At 38.3% G+C, this 21,710-nt stretch overlaps 1 protein-coding gene and 1 non-coding gene across 4 annotated transcripts in view; both read right to left on the bottom strand.

The window, feature by feature from the left end:
* Positions 1-21,710, bottom strand: part of ZFR (zinc finger RNA binding protein) — a 47,075-nt gene that overhangs the window by 10,420 nt on the left and 14,945 nt on the right. For 2 of the 3 annotated variants that reach the window (XM_054651587.2, XM_077172334.1), the window contains exons 3-15: positions 18,150-18,432; positions 16,566-16,710; positions 15,552-15,770; positions 14,129-14,379; positions 12,516-12,707; positions 10,113-10,413; positions 8,985-9,178; positions 7,616-7,735; positions 6,952-7,097; positions 6,426-6,588; positions 4,659-4,864; positions 4,298-4,448; positions 2,789-2,930 (exon numbers count right to left, since the gene is read on the bottom strand). In XM_054651587.2, coding sequence (XP_054507562.1) covers positions 2,789-2,930; positions 4,298-4,448; positions 4,659-4,864; positions 6,426-6,588; positions 6,952-7,097; positions 7,616-7,735; positions 8,985-9,178; positions 10,113-10,413; positions 12,516-12,707; positions 14,129-14,379; positions 15,552-15,770; positions 16,566-16,710; positions 18,150-18,432 — 2,513 coding nt within the window. The remainder of the gene's footprint in view (positions 1-2,788; positions 2,931-4,297; positions 4,449-4,658; positions 4,865-6,425; positions 6,589-6,951; positions 7,098-7,615; positions 7,736-8,984; positions 9,179-10,112; positions 10,414-12,515; positions 12,708-14,128; positions 14,380-15,551; positions 15,771-16,565; positions 16,711-18,149; positions 18,433-21,710) is intronic. The other variant, XM_054651588.2, reaches the window with a different exon arrangement.
* LOC129133252 (small nucleolar RNA SNORA66) lies at positions 21,022-21,159 on the bottom strand. Its single transcript, XR_008535936.1, has one exon. It is a non-coding gene; the product is annotated as a small nucleolar RNA SNORA66 (small nucleolar RNA).

Here is a 21,710-nt window from a genome sequence, read left to right as displayed (position 1 = left end):
CTGTGGATTTTTGCATATGTTTCACATTTCTGGATTAACCCCTTAAAGACTGTGTAACTAAAATCAGATGCCTAACCTACCACCCTACTAAACTAGGACAAAAATGGAATTAATTTACAAAACACGGGCATGAATTCTTACCCTGTATAACTTATTACTAGCCTAAACATAAGGGGTTAATCTTTAATTAGACGTGCTGTGTCCACACTACCTCTTCATTAAAAGTTAACAGGTATGTCAATTTAGGTAAGTTTTATTATGTAAAATGCATTTTATCCAGTCAACTATTATAAGACTAGTGTGAACACTGCTTCATTCTAGGAGAGAGACAAAGACGAAAGGAAAAAAACAAAACAAAAACCAAACACAAAGTAACAGCAGATGCTAGGACTATGCATCCAAACCCCTCCTTTGTAAAGCATGGCAGGTGTGACACTGAGCTTTAGAAAACCTTGGTCAAAAATCCTTCCGATGTCTTGGCAGCAACCCCTGACAGGAATCAAGTCCCTCTGCTAGAAGGCTTTGGACCGGTGCTGTTAGCTAAGGATAAAAGAGACACACGCGCACACGCAGAGGTGTTTGTAAGTATGTACACTTTGTTTGCCGAAGGAAGACTCCACAGCTGGGTTAGAGCTCTTGGAATGTATCAGATTCGGTTAACTGTCAAACGCACAATACTGTCAGGAACAGTACCTATGCGGTTAACAATTTCATTTCACTGTTTGGTTTTTTTTTTTAGCCTTTTACTTAATAACACATCAAACATGATTCTACTCCATGTGCAAGACTCAAGTTGCATCTTTACTCCAACTGGTTCTTCCGGTAAAGCCTTCCTTAACACCTGAACTAGCTCCCCAAGCGGGCTAAGGAAAATGAAAACTTCAAACCAATGTAAGACACAGAGCATGAGAAGCTGCAGTAAGAAAAACACAAACACATACTGTTACTCTGCAGCAAATAAGCAGCAGTCTTCGGAATAAGGAACTTCTTTACTGCAATAATTGGCAATTCAGTCTTCTATTTGCTCCAGTTTCAAAAGTGAACTTTTCTGCACATCCATTTTATACTGCTCAGTGTCTTGAAGAGAAATCTAACTTGATTTTGTTTGCCTAGAGGCAGTACTGCATTCAGCAGTGAATAAACTCACAAAGATAATTTAACTCAAGTGTGGGTCAGACAAAAATACAGATTTGTTTCCTTTTGGCGGCGTAACTTAGGGGACTGATGGTAGTAATTTGAAATTTGTTTTACTTTTAGTCCACATCACAGAATTTTGGGCCAGAAACCACTTAGTTGAATTGAGTATAGTGGCAGGAATCAATACTGCACTTCTGCACAGTAAATCAAGAAATACACATTGTGTTTAAGGTTCATTTCATTAAATGGTTAGTCTAATTTAATGATAAAATGCTTTTTTTTAGTAAACTTGATTAATACGGAAAGTTGGATTCAGCCCAGAGTCATGTTATACTCAGATTGTCCAAAACCAAGTAAAATTGGTTGGGTGTGACAGTACACATACAAAGCCTTTATAGCTAGGATAAAATGAACAGCTTAAAACAAAAGCACTCTAAGACTCTTTGGAAGTCATCCAAACCACAAAATACATGTTGAAAATTTTTCTTTCTTATTATGTAGGATGACTTTGTTAACATAGCTTGCTTATAAATGCACTAGTCACAGCTACAGGACACTTAGTTAATGCAATATAAAAACCTCAAGTGTTTTAGAGGACATGTAGTGATGAGATGAAATCTAAAAAAAAAACCTCAGTGGCTTATATAAATACGTATATACACAAGCACATGTATACATACACACATAAAATTTCTTTCAACCTGTATATGAGAAGTGTTAAAACAGCCTTGGATTTCCTATTTGTAGGTTCACTGTCAAACACCAGAACCCTGTTTGCTATGATCTCTTTCAACTATGAAAATACAGGATTAAAAGGAAACAAAAGTTAATTTTATCTGACCCGTAAATAAAAAGAACCAATGTACTGCAGACATTAATCATGCTTGTTGGCTTAAAAGCTTTTGGAGCTTTGAAAGTGTTACAGAACAGACCCTAAAGCAACACTGCTGGCACCAGAGAAACTGTGGACTTCAAAAACGTAAATTGATTCCCAAGCTCCACCTTCTGCTTCAGCTCAACGACAAAGCCATTTCTTATTGTACTAGTTGGGTTTGCCAGTTGGATAGAAGAGTGATTGTAATACCAGGAGCCTAAATATACTCAAAAAGCACTCCAGACCAAAAAACAACCTCAGAGAGCTGGAAAAAATCGCATTATCTTTTAAAGTTAAAAGCACTGTTACTGTCAAAAGTACTGTAAAAGTGCATTTTCAGTGGCACTGTTCAGAATGTCTAAGTGATGGTAATACTGACCCAGTTCAAACCCAAAAACCTCTGATTTGATTTTCTAAATCCATACAATCTTTCTCTTAAGGCAAGACTGCTCTAGAAAGCCAGTTTATAGCCACTTGCTATAAAATACTTAGTTTTCCACATGATTTTAAAAGGGGGAAAAAAATCAAGCTTGTACCTTTTCCAGAAAGCTGAGGTTGGACATAAAGTTAGAAATTTCAAAAATTAAATAAAAGCATCATATACACATTTATTTTAACCAACTGTTTTCTACTGAGACTGGTTGTTGAAAAACAAAGTTTTGATCAAATATGTGTGCCAGCATGTTGCCTTCCAGGACCTTAGTGCCATCTTAAGCAGAATAGATAAACATAAAAACACAGGTGAGAAATAAATAACATCTTTAACAACTTCCCAACCTCCATCCCTCATGTTCTCTTCCCGAATGACTGGAGATGTCAGTGTGATTGTAACTTGCATTTTGGGTTCCACACATGAATTTAAAATTATTGCTGCTTCTGGGACTGCACACTTGATATCGTATTTCTCTGGACTTATTACCTAAATATCGAGAAACAGAAATTTCTGTTAGCGTGTGGCCATTAAAAGTATCAGGAAGAAGAAAAAGGATTCCAACATATTCTTTTTTCAGCAGAAAGACAGAAACACAATATAATTATATGAAACAGATACCTATGTAGTCATAAAACCACACTACACAATATAAAGATATGTAGACTTGCATATTGTTTCCAAATTATTAATGAAAATACGTAACCAAGCAGTTAGAATTTTAAAAAACTGCCCAGAAAGGAAATTAATAGACGTTATATAACAAGAATCTTGATGGTGTTTGAAATAAAGCCTCAGAGCCAATTAAAATGTCAGCAGGGTGTTTCTCACTGAAACACAGAAGTCTTTGAAAAGCAAAGATGCTTATTTTTCAAGATCACAATTACAAATGGGTATTGCTAGGTATATTCTGTGCTTTGGTGTCACAACATGCTAAGAAAAAGGGGCAAGATAAGCACCAGGGAAAAAGTGTAAGTTTAACTAATAAAGTGTTTATTTTGAATTGCTTTTTGCAACTTTATTTAATAATTCTAAATAGTCCCAAAAGAAAGCTGTAGGCTCCTCTGTGACCTTCTACATACTTGGTGAACATTTCCACAAAGACAGACCAAGATGTCCATTTGTTAAATTTACTTCTGTTCTGTTACTTCAAAGAAGAGCAAACTTCAGACTATTTTTTCATTATTCCTGCTACAGCTTCTATCATGCCAGTGATTCTGTGAAGCATTTTACTAGATTGCATTGAAATACTGATGCTGCGACAAGCATTCTACAGTGACAGGCTTTGTTCAACAGAGAGCAGAGACTTTATACTTTCTTGTGGAAATACAAAGGTTTTATATTTCACTGAATGGTCTAAGACTGCATATTTACTTTTTTAAACAGTCTACATCCTAAAAATCCCACGCTAGATTTAGCTGGCTAATTTTGAACAATAAAGCACTGACACATACAATAAGGAAACAAGATATCAGTACAAAAAATGGCATTAATGGAGAACTTTGACTTGAGGCAGCAGATGTGCTGTAACATGTAATGTGCTGTAATTATCTCTATTGCTAGTAACTGATTAATGGTCTTTCTTGCGCTCATTTCTATTTCCCAAATAAAAGAAATCTGTTAAATGGTGATTGATACTACGCTGCTAGAGCACGCTCTTGTATGGTCACAATATGGAGGAAGCAGAACATGCAGCAGTCTCTGAATTCAGTTGAAAACACTCAGAAAATGGAAAGAAACTGAACCTGAGCTATGTCACGTAGGAGCACAGTGAGTCCTGCTGACATTTAACTTGAGGACAGATTTTCACAGTACTTTTACAAAAACTCAAATCCAAAAATCTAAATTCTACTTACTGCAAGTTGCTTAGGGAGGCTTTCAGCAATACGACTGAGTAATGTCTTGGAGGGCTTCTCAGCACACAACAAAACAAGATTGACATTTCGGTCTCCACGGAGCAGCAAACCTTTAGCCAAAACGCCCACCCGTAAAACGCCTTTCAAAGCTCTGTGAATTGTAGTTGAAAGTTGCATTTAAAATAATAATGTAAAAATCATAAAAATAATCCTGAATATAGAAAAGTAAAATAAAATTGTACTCCACATCTTTCTGAGACTTCAAAAAACTGCATAAAAGCCCAAAGAAATGAGATCCTGAAAACACTGATAACAGGGTAAGGAAAAACCATAAAATGCTTAGAAAGTAATTTAAAAATACCTGTCTTTACTGCCATCCTTTTTGTCATCACCCTCTTTGTTCTTGCTTTTTTCATGATCAGTCATGCTGTCAGAAACCAGCTTCAAAGCACGCTCAGTAATAGAAACAATTTTTTGGACTGCCTGAAGTTCCTCCTCAGTTGGATATATAGCAGCATGCTTGGTCATCACGTAGCGGTCGTCAGAGGAGTCAGGGCGGCGCAGAGGCTGAACAGACAGAAAAGTGTTCTTCTGAAACCTGGGGGCACTTCCAAGTTCACAAATGGGACAAAACACCAAAACCCAAACATGTGGCTAAGGAACAGAATATTCAAACCTCACATCACTGAAATGTAATAAAACATGAAGTTTCCTCAACAGCCTACACTGTCACAATGAATCACATCTGAAAAGACATGAAGTGTATCAAAATTAAACTAAGGGCAAATCCCAAGATCAGAGGTACTCCTCAACGGGAAAATACTTGGATATTGCTGCAAAATAGAGTACCCATGATTTCTTTTGTACAATCAAAGGATTGTACAGGATGACTTCAGAAGGTCATCTAGTCCAATCTCCTGTTCAAAACATGGTCAGCTGTAGACCACATCATGTTGCTCAGGGCTTTAGCCCATTAGTTTTTGAAAACCTTCAAAGATGGTGGCTGCGTAACACCTGTAAAAAAAAGATTTCCTGTATTCAGTCTAAATCTCCTTTGTGTTTGCTTAAGCTGGATGCATCTCACCCTCTCATGACTATAAAAAGCCCGGCTCCTTTATAAAGCACAGCTATTAGAAGGCTACTCTGAAACTCTCTTTTCTCCAGGCTGAACAGTCTCAGATGCCTCAGTCTCTCCTCACAGGGCAAGTGCTCCAGACCTCTGAACATCTAGCACCACACTGAGCCCATTATAGTTTATGTATCTTCTACTGGAAAGCCCACAATTAAATGCAGCATTGAAGTCAGGGTCTTATGAAAGCTGATCACTTCCCTTAATCAACTAACTGTGCTCCTCTTAAAGCCCAGGTAGCTGCTGGCCCTGCTGCCAGGGCACACTGCTGACACATGCCCAGCCTGCTGTTTGCCAGGACCCCCAGATCCCTTTCAGCAGAGCTGCTACCCAGCCTCAATCAATGCAAAGGGTTCTTCCTTTCTGAGTGCAGCATTAGGCACTTGTACTTGCAGAATGCCATAAAGTTCCACTCCTACAGCCCACCTAGGTGCCTCTGGATGGTTGGCCTTGCCATCCAAGGTATCAGCTATTCTCCCCGTCCCAGTGTGATTCAGGTTCACGCCAGCTGCAAACCTCAGCAATGTGCACTCACTCCATCACCTTTCAGATCCCTGATAAGGTGCTTTTCAGTCTAATACCAGAATCAACCCATGGCCAGTGGTACTGCACTCCACACTGCTAGAATATGATGCACCATTAACCGTTATTCTCCAAGTCTGATGACCCAGATACCTTTTATCCATACACTTGTCCACAATTAGGTAAATAATGTTGTATAACACAATCAAATAAAATAAAAAATAGAAAAATTCAGTATGACTTGTGTTTCATAAGAAGCAATATTTAAAGCATCCTCTTGTCATTTCATTGGACTTATTTTGGAGGACTAGTACACCTACACCATTTCATTAGCATATAATTTCTTCCTCCCTTTTCCAAATCCTTTATTAAGAAACACCGGAGACAAGTGCAGTAGCACTGAGTAATTTTATATTTCTTAACTGTGCCTCCTGGTAAGAATGGTTTAATTTTTTTTCCTCAAGGTAAGAAACTCACTGCTGGTCCTTGAGGTTGAGGAGGCATTCCAGGTCTAACTCCCAGGAGACCTAGTGGTCCTGGAGGGCCATGAGGATATCCTCCATCTGGTATTCTGCGACGGTCATCCCAGTGATGCTGCTCTTCCTCCATTCTCCTCCAGTACATGTCCTCTTCATAACGCCTGAAGTGCATCAATCAAAGTATTCTTTTTATACAGCAGTTAATACTTGACACTGCTCTAGACAGATCCTTCTCTGTCTTCAACAACTTTTAGCAGTCATGAGCAAATACCAATGAAGAGACAGTGGCAACATGAATTATTGTTGTAAAAGTAGGTCTGCATTTATGGCAAAGTAATTCTACTAACTCTGCATTACTCAGAAGGATTGAAGAATAGCAAACAAAAATCCCACTGAGAGAATGACAATTTAAAACACGACAGTATGGAGTTCCCTAAAGTATTTAAAATAAGTAACTATGGCGTTTAGTTTCAGACAATCTGACAGCAGGTTGTCACATTCATTCATGAAACATAATGCATTACCTCATTTCCATCCTCCAGCGTTCCTCCTCTTCTCGCCTTCTCCAGTATTCTTCTTTCTGCATCTGTTTTCTCATCTTCTCTTCCTGAATTTTTCTTGCTCGAATACTGGGCTTCACTTCTACTTGTAAGTCTGGGTTTACTTTTTTCTAGATCAGAAAAGTAATGAATTAAATGTTGCATTCCTGTCCTCATCTCAAGGTTATGGAGTAGTTCTGACATATTTAACATACACTACTCATCTACAATAAAATCAAAAGGAGCCGAATGCAGTTTCAGAACTTCACAAATGCAGTTATCATTAAAAAGTCTGCAACACAAAGAGTGTGTGCTGTTTATCCTACCAAAAACACTGAGCAATACTATTTCATACTCTTTAAACTTCATGGTAAAGAACATAAAGAACCTATTGTTGCTTCACTTCACTAAGCATCGCTTAGACTACAAGCAACATTCAAAACATTTTAAAAAGCCTCAACCAAAATGTAATTTCACAGTTTGCATTATGCTTTTAAGACTACACTGCCTATAAAATATATTTCTCTTTTTTTACATGCTGTTTACTCAGAGTGCCTACTTTTGTCTGGTCTTTAAACCTAAGAGCAGGTGACCAGACCAGTTAGCTGATATCTGGTCGATTTTCAGAGAGAAGCATTAGCATTTTTACCTTGTACTGAAGTCTGTGCCGCCGCCCTTTCAAATGCATCTCCTTGGCATTAGGATCATTGAAACTGCATTCACAGAGTTTACAGTGAAAGCGGATCACCTTTCCTTCATCATTCCTTACCTGGAAAATAAAGTTATAACACATTTGGTCATTTCTTTTTTATTTTATAAGGCTGATATAAAATTAAATTATCCATTAATCAAATTATCCAGTGCCACTGGATAATGTCTACGTGTCCTAAAACATGTTAAGAAGTTCACACAATAACTGAAAGAAGGCAAAGTAGAAAAAAAGAACCTTCATTTCTGACAGACACACCACTGTGCTTGGTAATGAGCAGGGAACAAGGTCCTTCCATTTCAAAGAGTACACAGCTTTAAATTCAAACCTGAACATAGTGAGCTAATAAATCACAGACCTGTGTATCATGCAAAATTCACATCGTCAGTCTTATCTTCAAGGAGAACCCAGAGAATTACAGTCAACCCCATCCTGACCTCTGGGAAGGCAATGGAGCAGCTAATCCTGGAAACCATTTCCAGGTACAATGAGGGCAAGAAAACCATCAGGGGCAGTCAGAATGACTTCACCAAGGTGAAGGCCTGGCAGATGAAGGCAGAGCAGTCAAGATTGTCCCTGTGGACTTCAATAAAACCTTGGACACAGTCTCACCACAATATCCTCCAACACAAGCTGCCAATGCATAGGCTGGATAAGTATAGAGTGAGCTGGACTGAAAGCTGTCTGAACAGCCTGGCCAAGGGTAGTGATCTGCAGAATGAAGCTCAGTTGGAGGCCAGGAGCCAGCAACACAGCCCCTGGATCAATACAGTCCTGTAACATCTTCAGTAATGCTCTGGATTGATCCTCAGCTAGTATCCTCAGCTAGTTTGCCAATGACATAAAAAACTAAGAGGAGGGGACGATATACCAAAGGGTTGCATTGACGTCCAGAGGGACTTCAACTGTCTCACCTGGTGAAGAGAAGGCTGAGTTGGGATCATATCAGTGCATATGAATACCTGGAGGAGGGGTGCAGAGAGGACACAGCCAGACTTTTTTCAATGGTGCCCAGTGCCAGGACCAGAGCCAATTAGCACCAAGTGAAAAACAGCTGAACATCAGAACACTCTGTTTTATTGTGACTGACTGTGCTCTTGCACAACTGCTCAGGGAAGTTATGGAGTCTCCATCCTTTGACATTCTCAAAAAACATCTGGACATGGTCCTGGGTGACTGGCTGTAGGTGGTCCTTCTTAAGCAGGGTGACTGAACCAGGTGATCTAAAGAAGTCCCTGCCAACCTCAATCGCTCCATGATTACATTCTCTATAACAGTTAAAAAATAATACATATTTTCATATTAATACCTCCTCCACATAGTCATGGCCCACTGGTTGGACATCACTTTGCAAGGCAGCAAGAGTTGTGGGAGTCACTGGTTCAGCTGCTGTGTCAGGCTTTACTTCCTGTGTTTGCACTGTAGCAGCAGGAGGTGTTTTAACATTTTCAGCTGATTTCATTTCTTCCATTTTACTTCCTGTTGTCTGAAGCTTATTACCACCTACAAATCAAAACCAAAAGTTAAATTATTGCTCCTCATAAAATGAGAATGTGATTAACTATAGTGTGCAAACTGAAGATTTTATTAGCAAATATCTATGATTTGGGCAAAGAATTATAGGTCTTTTAAAATCTATTGGATTTTAAAATCAACCAAAACTTAAGTATATTTTCAATACAATTAAATATTTTAACAGTAAATTTAACAACATTCAGGTTACTTAAACACTGAAGTTGTTTACTCTAATAAGAAAAACTTCTGCTTTAAAAAAATCACCATTTTTGTTATTTGTTTTCCTGCTTTTTCAAGGGACAGGACTGAATAGGAAACAACTCAGAAAATGTATTTTAATAATCTTTTTTTTTTTTTTTGTTATTTTGAAAATTTATATATTTAAAAAATGTACTTCAAAACTTTATAATGTTTGTACTAGTAAAGGTAGTATACTCCTAGCGTTGCAACTGTATAGGTCTTTCCTTGAAGAGCAGGATAGCTTATTGTGGAACAGCTGCTTCCCATCTCTGTTATACTCAGTTCAAAGTTTACATGGTTAGTTTTCCACTGAAAAAGGATGTTTCAGTTGCCCATCACAAACTGCCAATCTACTGGATGTACATTAATAGCCCAGGCTGTGAGCTGAAACTAGGACTATAAACTGCAATACTCCAGCAGCTACTACGTAAGAAACAAAAGGTGGGAGGCTTCTTATGAAGGTGGGAAAAATATTCAGGAGGGGCCAGGTGGAGACAACTGGGCAGAAAACACCAACATCAATTTTGAAGCAAAACTTTTATAGAAATTCTCACTTATCAGTAATTCCCTTAAACACAGCAGAGTAACTCATGCATGGAGTTACCTAAATATATTTGTGTCTGCTGAACTAGTTCTTAAGAAAAATTTACAGAATAGGTTAGGTTTCAAAATAAAGACTGACTTCTGTACTTGCCAACAAAGTTTATTTTCGGAGTAGATATTTTCTTTACTGCTATGTTAGCAGCAGTTGAAGATGTTTTGTTGTTGGATGCAGTGTTAAGTGTGGTGTTTGCCGTGGGAGTAAGAACTTTCACTGCAGAGGATGCAACAGAGGAGTTCACTGTACTGCTGCTAGTTGCTATATTTGAAGCAGAGGCCGTTGGTTTGGAAGCAGATGTGGATGTTGAGGAAGTAGCTTGGGTAACCACATTTGGTTCAGTTGAAGGAATGGGTTTGCCAAGTTTTGTATGCAACTTTACTACCTGTAAGTAGGAAGAGAAATTAATAACATTATCTCCCTGAGATACATTATTTTTACAGCTATCACAAGCAAAAATATCAATATCTAAAAAATCAATATAAATAGTTAGCTTGTTTTTTTGCAAAAAGTGGCCTTAGTAAAGAAAAAAGATGGATGCGTAAAAGCTCTTGTCATCTATAACAGGGAAATAGGCACTTGCTATCTCACATTGCTTACTTGCTTTAGAAATTCAGGCATTTACTCCCACAACTGTTTAGATAATAAACACAACAAGCTTACAACTCAAGATAAATTCAAGCATACATTTTGCTCCTAATGTTTCAATGTATCTGTTTTGTCGCCTCCTTGCTTTTTAGTCTCCTTCAAAGGGGCAGAACATTAAACTGTTTTGGTTCCAAACAATATTTGTAACTAAGAATTATTTAACTCAGATTCAGCAACACTGTGTCTTTTGATTGCTACATTTCAAGAGTCTTCATATTGAAAGACTTTACACGTTATTTAGCCAAGCTGAAGAGAATCCCTTAGGCAAATGCCTTCCGTTTTTCCCTTTTTTTCTAATGTTTAGAAATAGTTAAGGAGGATTCAAGAGGTATTTCAGAGCTCTTTAGTATCTCACAGAAAGTAAAGAGGTACATGCTTATTAGAATTAATAAGCACAGGCCTTTCTATAATATGTCTCTCATGGAATAATACTTCTTTTTGGTGTCTGCTGACCACCATCTGAAAAAGCAATGCAAGTAATCCATATGAAAAAAATATGCAAGTTCAAAACTAAAGACTGAGTGTTGAAAACAGCAGTAAAAAAAATACAAACCTGTGAGACATGCCTTAAACATGAACATGTACACAATCATGACATGCACACAACTATCCAAATTAATTTCTTAGCCTTTTGTTCTTATTTTTTATGTTCCCTATCAGAATACTGACATGTTAATGTCACACAATAGTATAAATTTAAACTCAAGCAACTGTTCAAAATTACTTTTTTCCAATAGAATGAACACAGTTGTTTAGTTACCACAGCAATGGAGTCTTATGTGATACCATTTTCACACTGGTAAGAACCTAAACCCAGCAATGGCTTGCAACTATCACAAAGAGAAAGCTATATCCGAATATGAAAGGATAATATATAATACACTCTATATACCTATGGAGTTATGGAGCACAACCCAAGAAAGTAATGGCTCAGTTTACTAAAGGAAGAACACTGGACAAGTTCTCTAAAGTCTCTCTAAATTTTGATTTTTGCTCTTGAAGGAAGATAATTTTAAACATGCTATGAGATTTATGTATTTTAGTAGGAACAATGTTACTGATGCCTGTGTACTGAGATGTAAAGAACTATAAAAGCAGAGTATTAATACTTTGTACTTGTTAGTGGTATTAATCTTTCCAGAGTTATAAGGAAAATCTGTAATTTCTAAACACATATCCTACCTATCATTGCACTTAGTATTGTATGGCCAAGTTTAAAACATAGGTCACAGCATTTCACAGTGCAGCCCACAGTTTTTATTCCAGGATGCCCACAAAAGAGCACCCAAACAATAAGAACAACACATGTACCAGAAGTCTTCTAAACATAGTCATTATAAAGTCTACTACAGGACATTGTTCCTTGCTTCCAGAGGACAGTTTTCTTCACAGGAACCATCAAAGAATGATGCCTGTTCTTTGCACTGGCTTAGGTTACAATGTTTCAAAGTGCATTGGAAGATTTACTGTCCCAGACAGACAAGTAAGATGAATCTCAAGAACAGTCTTGAGAAGAATTAGGGGGCACAAGCATACAAATCCTCAATGGTACCTTTCCCATATCTCACTCCACACCTTCTTCCTATGATGTGGGTGATAGCCCAATATATCCTCTTTTCATTGATGCCATGGCAATATTTTCCCCCTTTTTTTTCAACAATGCCCTTCTCATAGTGAGCCTAAAGACAAATTTGAAAGGAAAAGAAGAACTAAAATTTTTAAATAAAATAATTTAAATTATACTGTTTTGCATATTTTCTCCTTCCTTAAAACGATAAAAATGATGGGGAGAAATGTATATAACTGACTTGCATGGTAAGAACAAGAGAAACTTCTTACTTTCTGATGCTTGGCTCCACGGATATGGGCAGCATAAGCATCTGCCCCAGTACAAGACACATCACAGAGCTCACAGCGCAACTGATTCTGAGTTCCACGAGCAGAAGTACTGTTGTTGGTGGTGTTCTGGGAAGCTTTCAATGCTGCTTCTTTCTTTTTGTGTTTCTGGCCTTCTAAGTGTTCTTTGTAAGTCTGTTTAAATAAACAAAATGCACAGTAAGCTGTCTTTGTACTGCTGGTTCATCATTCCCGTGAATACATCTAATACAGAACATGGCAGAAAACACACATTTTGCCTAGGAAATACCTCCTACACTGAACATTTCTGTGGTATGGCATGCATTAACAGGCCACTTCTAAGACCAGAACATTTTCTTCTCCAGCATCAGGATCCCACACTTAGGTAAAACAATACAGGTTTTTCTCCTCTAACTTCTTAACTTCTCAATCAAGTAGTGGTCAAACAGTATCACCACTGAAAATTTGACAGGATCAGAAACTGCGGTTTCCTCATTGCATTAAATTATTTTTGATTTCCAGCGTCCCTCAAACTTTAAGTGTATCCAGATAAACAGAAAAATCAATTTAAAAGAAGGTAGTGCACAAATAAAGCTGTACTGAAAATGAAATGCAGAAGTTGATATTAGTTTCTATATCAACATTGGCAATCTAGAGCAGACAGGGTAGGAAATAATGACAAATTTACCTAAAGAACTGTTTAGCCAGACTCAGATATAAACATTCTGCATGACTTTGTATCTATTTTCTAGGCACTTTTACCCACTATGACACTAAACTGGGAAATTGGAATATAATGAAGACGTCTCCCTCAGTCTCCTTCAAAGGGACAGGTTTCCCATTCACTAAACTTGTGTAATTCCATAGCTTTCAAAACAGTATTTTCTAAGAAGTTTCCTATGCTGAAGAAACAAATCACATGCAAAGTTTCAAATAATTCTGAAGTGAGGTGAAGCTCCTCTGTACAAGCTCAGGGGGTGTATCTTTATGTCTTCCAACAGGAACTCTTTCTATAGTAGTACGCATTTTTATTTCATTATTCCTTTAGTACAAGTATAGAATCAGATCTAAAAATTAACAAATACTCTTAATTAGAGGGATAGAGAACCCCTCCTTTGAGGAAAGGCTAAGACAATTTGGTTTGTTCAGCCTGGAAAAGGTTCTGGGGTGACCTAAGTGGGACCTGCCAGTACGTAAAGGAAGTTTGTAAGGAAGATGGACAGAGACTTTTACAAAAGCATGGAGTGACAGGACAAGAGGCAATGGCTTCAAACTGAAAGAAAGTTTAGGTATTAAGAAGAAATTCTTTATGGTAAGGATGATGATGCACTGGCACAGCTGCCCAGAGAAGCTGTGGGTGCCCCATCCCTGGAAGTGCTCAAGGCCAAGCTGGATGGGGCTCTGAGCAACCTGCTCTGGTGAAGGTGTCCTTGCCTACAGCACAGAGCTTGGACCAGATGGTCTTCAAGGTCCTTTCCAATCCAGGCCATTCTGCAATTCCATGACTCTTAAGAGGGAAAGGTTTTTTAGCTGAAGAAATTATGAATAAAGTATAGTAGAATAAAGCACAGTAGAATAATACATAATACAGATACCTGTGGTCCAGCACAGCTGATCTTGCAAACGTCACAGTAGTGGATCTGGGGTGGTTTGGGAGGCTGTTTTGGTTTCAGTTGCTTATTTTGGAATGGTGCCTTTTTAGTAAAGGTGGTCCCTGTCCAAGCAGCTGTCGCAGCAGCAGCAGCAGCTGCCGCTGCCGCCTGTTTCTGTTGTTGCTGCTGCTGCTGTTGGTAATAGGACGATGCAGCTGAATACACTGCAGCTTCATAGCCAGAATAGGAGGTACCTGAAAAATTAAAAGAAAAACAAATGTTACATCACCATATATAATGTATCAATTACATAATGCACTAATTCAAATCATGTTGCATAACAGTTGAGGGGCAAGGCAAGATGTAAGTAATTCACTGAGATCTTGTCAGGCAGTCTTGAATTTGGCTTCATGTTTCACAGTAGACAAATATACAGCCAACAATTGTGTGGGAATATATTAAATTCTAGACACATCTTTGCAGATGCACAGTTAAGTTAGATATAACAAAGCATCCCTAGAGAACATACGAAATTTCCTGGTACATCTGGTAAGATTGGGTATGATGAAACAAGAATTTTAATGAAAGATTTAGAAAAGGCCACATGAAGCAAACAATCTTCTAGAATCTGATTTGCTGTCCATGTTTCCAAATGGCAAGGACTGATAATATGGAGAGGAAGGGGGAAAAATGAAGATAAAAGACAGAACATCTAGTGCTATTACATCCTGTTTCAGTGATTTAAGTTGTTTTGGTATAGAGAAGATGTTTCACTCACTAAAATCTGGCTATACAGTCCCTGACTTCTAGCTGAGTAAATCAAGGAAACTAGGCTCTGTGTCAAGGACGTACTAAAATCCCTTTTTAAGCAAGAAACAAAAGAAAACAAAAAGTTCAGGGTAGGTATAACATGCCAGTTAATTACCATCTATGGCTATGAAGTTACCATATTTTCATCTTTAACTATGTTTTGGATTCCTAATGGTTGAATAAAGTCTTTCCAGCACACATTTCTCATTCCATTTTGGGTCAGGACAGCCCAAACTTAAAAGATTTATACTGAACTGTTCCTCCCTGTCTCTGTAACTGCATGCACCCTTCCCATTTCCTGGGAGTAACATTTGTGTGGATGCATTTTGTTATATTTTGTATTCCCTGTTTTTTCCTTTTCATCTTACAATGAATCACTGCTTGGTAGCTATGTAAGCACTCTGTATATTCTCATATCTAACAAAATAGGTATGTAAGACATCAAAACTGTTTTGAAGATGACACAAAACATTCTGGTATAGCAATGACTGAACTGGTTGCTACCTCTCAGCAGACTACAATGTAATTGAGCATGAAGTGCTAAACTTCTGAGCGCTGAAAGCCTCTTCTGCAGCAACTTCAAAGATCCCAGCAAGAAAATATGCAAAATTCTTACCAGAGTAAGTTACTGCTGTTGTGCTGTACGTCGCACTCTGAGTATAGGATGGAACAACAGTGGCTGCAGCTGCCACTGGCTGCACAGTCGAGGACACCGGATATATGGAAAATGTCGTTGTTGCTGGACTTGGGGTTGCAGGTTTTATAGCTGTCACTTGCCGTGTTTGCTGGGCTTGAGTGTACTGAGTTGCCCCTTGGCTATATCCTGCTTTTGGAGCTAATGAAGAGAGAAAATACAAGTGTAGAAACATTGACATGTTTTAGTTGAGTGAAATGGAAACCATACTAAGGGAACATTAACAACATGTTTGTGAACAAATGTGTAAGAAGTGGGGGTTTGTTTTGGGAGTTTTGTTTCATTTGTTTTGCTTTTTAGTGTTGTACATTTGGTTGCTTTACTGTCATAGCTATGCATTTCATATCATGTATCTCAATCAAGTCACAGCTCACAGAAGTAAGCCTTAAATTTATTTATTTGTTTTTAACTGTGCTACCATGTTTTTAACATGGTTTTAAACAACCTTCTTATGTAACAGTTTTACTAGAATACTCCAAACCAAAGCACACCTAAACTTTCCTCTTAATTCTACATAAAAAAATACTAAGCAGGATTCATGCTTTGTAGCAATCATGATATGAATAATTAGAGAATTATATACATGAAGAACCTAGAGAATCAAAAGAGTATTTCTAACTGAGTTATCATATGAACACAACACTGATTATCTCAACTACTTCAGCAAGGTTTCTAGACAAATCAGTAAAAACTTTGCCTAAAAGTATGTTTCGAGTATATTTAGTGGCAGTCCAAAACTCAGAGGCAGCTACTCATGGCAATGTCACAAGTGTTGAAGTTCTAGGCACAGAAAAACTTTCCATGCAGTGACAGAGATTACGTGACAAAAATTAAAACAGAAAAAGATAATGTGAAGCAGTCAAACAACTATTTTTAAGGCTTAAAGTAGTCGACAAGACTGTGAGTAACAAGAGTAGTTTGAATCATGCCACCCACCTGTCTGGTAGTAGGACTCAGCCACCGAGGGCTGTGGCTGGGCAGCAGCAGCCACGGCTGCGGCAGTCGCGGTTGGCTGCTGATAATATTGTTTGCTGTCATACGCCACCGCTGGGGCGGTGGATCGAACGTAAGAGTAGGAATCCTAAGGATTGAAAACAGAGAAACCACCTGTAAGTATATGGCTAGAGTAATAGCAATGATCAGCAGAGTCAAATTAACAATGTACTGTCTTCTGGCCTACTCAAGTAGAATAAAAACTCCCCATCTACACGTACAGTATATACAAATAAATGCACTAGAGAAATTAAGTTTACTTTCATAGATACTTCAGGCCTGAAACAGCCCTAACTGCCTTTTACAGACTCAATACTGTAATCATCCTCATGCTATTAATCCCTTTCTCTACCAAACTTTTTTGAAAAGCCTCTACTCTCAATAGCTTTTAATGACAGTATCAGATTATATTTTGGTAAAATATTAAGAAAAAGTCCACCACAGATCTCTACAAAACATGAATTTCTACAAGGCCCAATAAATTCTCAGGGGTAGAAACATAAGCCTGTATTTTCTTTAAAAATCTTATCATTAACAACATTTTTCTTGGTTACATTTTTTAGAGTATGAAAGTAGTATTTTTAAAGCCTTCCTTAGTTTTTGGTGTATCAACTAGTTCATTAGAGAAACATAACTGGTCTTCAAAGGGAAGGCAAGTAGCTCATTTGATACCTTTACCACACAGTAGATCTCTAATAAGCTTAGAAGGGGATGCCTGGAAGCCACTACATGCATGTAGACACATTCTCCCATCCTCTCTGAGTTTATGGTAAAACACAAAGAAAGAGTTGATCAACTGAAGGGGAACAAGGCATGACCTACTAGAGCCGAAATACACTAATGTATTAAAATCCTTTTTAATTCCAAGAAATACAACAACAAAATCTTTTTTCGTCCAACCTGTGTAAACAGAAATTATTTTATTTAGTTTAGGGGGACTCTCTTTTTTTCCAAAGGAATCTAATAACTGACCTCATAATATATAACGAGTTGCAGAAGCTACACCAAAGAACTGAGAACATGCAGCAATAATATAGTCCTTTTAAACAAACTAAAATGCTAATTAGAATCTAGATAATGCCCTGATAAGTTCAGAATTAGAAAGGTGAAAAACTATTGCAAGAAACATAGTATTTCAAGATGAAAGGGGACAGAGAGTAAAAGCCCTTTTGCAAGAGCCTGTATCCACAGATGGTTAGGCAGGGATCTCAGAAGACGATATCCAAAAAAACTACCCACAGGGTAGTTTATCTCCTAGGGCAATCTTCTGTCCTCACAGGCTTGGTACTAGACTCCAGTGGCACCCAGGAATCTGACAAAGGAATTATTTCTACCTCTACTGAAATTTTTTACTAGAACAGTCTTTTCAGTTCCATGACCCAGTTTACTGCACACCAAGCCAACATCTAAGCTAACAGAAGACAGTGCTTTTCTTTACAGCAGCAGTTGCGCAAAATCACGTTTTCTTTTCCAAACAGGCCTCCTCCTCTCAAAGCACCTCTTAAAAATCACGCAGCAGGAACCTACCTGGTAATTCTGTGTGGTGACAGGAGGTGGTGGCGGCGGAGCCTCTTGCTGGCGCTGCGTGTAGCCGTAGTCTGTAGCAGTGTGTGCCGTGGGATAGCCGCCGTAGGCCGCAGCTGTGGCAGCAGCTGCCACGGCCACCGGGGCAGGCCTGGCCACCGCCACCGTGGCTGCGGCCGGGGCATAGGCTGCAGTGACCGTGTGCGCCGCCACCGGCGCCTGGTGGACAGTGTAGCTGGCAACTGTGGTTGGATGGGAATAGGCTACACCCGAAGCTGGCTGCTGGCTGTATTGGCAGAAGACAGTAAGTAATTAATCCGACGCACAAAGCTAATGCCTACACATTTCAAAATCCCAGATTTGATTAATACTTTTCCTGTTCTACAGACAGATCTGGAGCAGCCTTCTATCTGTGCATACTCTTACTTAATGGCTTTTATTAACCATCTTCCATCCCCGTGAAAAAGGCTGTATCATTCTTTAATTTCTGTGGATGGACACATAGAACACAATCACAGAATGTTAACACACAGGAAGGTACATTAAAGACTATCTAGTCCCAACCTCCACGCCAACTCCTACTCAACCAGATCACTCAAGGCCAATGCTACCAGGGTTGGGACACCCACAACCTCCCCGGGCAACCTGTTCCAGCTGCGTTGCCACTTTTAGAGTAAGGAATGTCTTCCCAACACCTAACCGAAATGTCCCCTCCTTCAATTTGTACCCATTACTTTGTGTTCTATCTCTACAGTTCCTCATATTTCATGTAGATGATTATTTGCTTCATAAAGGGGGGGTGTTTGTGTTGAGTTTTCTCCAAGCAGTGGAACACAAGTCTTTCATTCAAAATAATGCAGTAGTCCCAAGCTGATAGCTTTTCCAGACTAGTAAATTTTAAATACTTTAGTAGTTCTTCAGTAAAGTGACACACCCATCAAATTAAGAAGAATGCTACTTTTGTGTGAGAGCTCATTACTGACCTGTACTAACATGAAGTTTTTCATTACACCGTATTCAAGCAATTAAATTCTAAAGACAGCCATGAAAATCAGCTCAGAACTGCTGTATTTACTTAGACACACAGAGCTGATAGGGGACTTCTCCAACAGATGGTTAGAATTTTAGGAGCTGGTCCCACTTGCCCAAGCAGAAGTCCACTGACGCAACACAAAGCATCACAAGTGCAGACAATCACACTGAGCAAGAAAACCACTCTGGCAATCTCCCAGGCACCTGCTGAGACTAATCTGCCTCTCTAAAATTTGCAGGTAGGACGCTAATATGTAGCAATTTACTAAAAATCCATAAATACTAACAGCAGAAATAAAAACTGATTGCTTCAAAGGTTTAATTACTTGAACAGAAATTAGAATTACTGTCCTATACTGATATGTAACTGTGCATGATGTTGTCCTATTATGATGCGTAACTGTGGATTATGATGAGAAGGTGGGGATAGTTATTTTGATTTTTAAGCAAATAGTGAAGCAGGTAAAATATAGGTAAAATATCACTATCTGGAATAATGACATCAAGTGGGGACTCAGTGATAATTCTGATTATTTTTGTACATTTCCTACACTGCTGTTCAATAATAGCTATATCTATACACTTTTAATTTCACAAAAGTAATTTCCACAACTCCCTTGTGTTCAGTAATTTTTTCTTACTTATTTTTAGAAAACCTGATTTTGTCATTTCAATTACAGCAGAACCCACTTACTTTAATAAATTAAAAAAACACATACAGGCAGCCCCCTCCCCCTCCCAACCATTCTCAAAGCAGAAACAGAGAAAATTTTACTACTGATGGACTTACATGCCTGGACTCCACCTTCTTCCCACCACATGTCCCTCACTGCTTAAAGACTACTTGCATTCTATCCAATTTTACTTCAGTTGTGAATTGTACATACAATAATGTTTTATGTTATTTTCAATTATTAGCCTAAGAGCAAAATGAAAAGACCTAAACCACTTTGATGTACATCACATTGCTGCTTGCAACTCCTCCTCCATGATGTTCACAGGAGAATTCTGTTTACTTAACATGAGAAACTGGACTCCATCACAAAATTCAGGAAGACTGTTTTATGATGGTAGAAATGAAAGATAGTCTATAAAATTAGGTCTCATTATCTACATAACTAACAGTACAGAAGTGTAAAATAGTCACCAAATCTGAGGTAATTATCATGGCAATATATATCTACTAAAATCACGTTAAACTGAAGGAACAGACAGCGGTCTGCTTAACTGACTGCAGTTGAACACATCAAGAGTCTAATACTGCCAACAAGGTAAGTCTTGCTTCACACTTTTCCCACTCTTGGTCTTCCTTTCTCCCAAACACGAATCCTGGCTAAGCCATCTTATTCCATCCCTAGTGCTATTTCTGCTACTTGTCAAGCCATTCAGTGCACTGATTTAACTCATTAATCTAGCAGAAAACAATGTGAGGATTTCTTGTTGGGGTCACATTCTAGCATGGCAGAAATGTTAAGAAACACAGCAGCTTACAAAATAGGTCTGCTGAGAGTCAGAACCCATATTAATTATATATATACAGGGAAACAGAGCAAAAAGGGAGCAGAAGACTTGTGCAGAAGCGCTAGCGTGGTTTTTCCACGTTTCATGAAACTATTTGTTACTGTTACAAAACAAGATACAGTGCTCACAACACGCTACAAAGTAACAGAACCACTCAGTTAAGCAAAGAAAATGCTTTTGTTCTTAGGATAGGTATGATTAAAGATAGCCGATAGTTTTCAGTATTTAAAATCGTGAAGAGATTACAAACATTACCAGCAGAACTATTAACAAGATTATGGTACAGACAACTTCATTTCTTGTGCAACTAAGCAGCAAAATTCCTTGTCACGGCATAGAATTAACAGCCCAAATAATTAGATTTCTAAGGCTAATACAGGTTCTATGGCCATGTTTATTTTAGCAAACCTGTTCCCCTTGCTTCTGCAACATCATGCAGAGCTAGTGATCGAGTTTGCAAGATTGCAGGAAAAGTATTCTATAACTGACTGCTTCTTTCTTTCTAAAAGTTGTGTTACATTATGTAACAGAAATTAATGGTGACATCTCCTCTAAATTTGTGACATTCTTCTCCTCCATGGTCTTACTGAAAGTCTTTAACATTAAGATGAGCAGACATTTCAATGTAATTAATTTACATAAAAATATCTTTGTGCCAACTTCTTTAATTAACTGACAAGAGTTCTTATCCTGATTTGGTGATTAGTGCTTTACCACGTTTGCTGAGATGAACTTAGCTCCTCCTAGATTATTCTGCCAAACTCCCTATTCCACTCTTCCTTCATCTGTGCACCTATCTTAATATTATCTGTTTTTCTTTGACTACAGATGGCAAGAACCTCATGCGTCATTTCATGCGAAGTTTCAGCTGTGCCACCCACTCTACTCCAGACAACTGCTTTCTCTCCCGGCAGTCTAGCTTCCTCAGAGCAGATTCTTGTAAAGTTACCTGTGTACTGACTCTATTTTCCTCACATCAAATAGCACCGTATGCCACACTAGTAGAAATAC

Source organism: Agelaius phoeniceus, chromosome Z (genome assembly GCF_051311805.1).
Source record: "Agelaius phoeniceus isolate bAgePho1 chromosome Z, bAgePho1.hap1, whole genome shotgun sequence".
NCBI classification, from domain to species: domain Eukaryota; kingdom Metazoa; phylum Chordata; class Aves; order Passeriformes; family Icteridae; genus Agelaius; species Agelaius phoeniceus.
The sequence above is the reverse complement of the archived record's forward strand: the minus strand, read 5'-3'. Positions and strand labels throughout refer to the sequence as shown.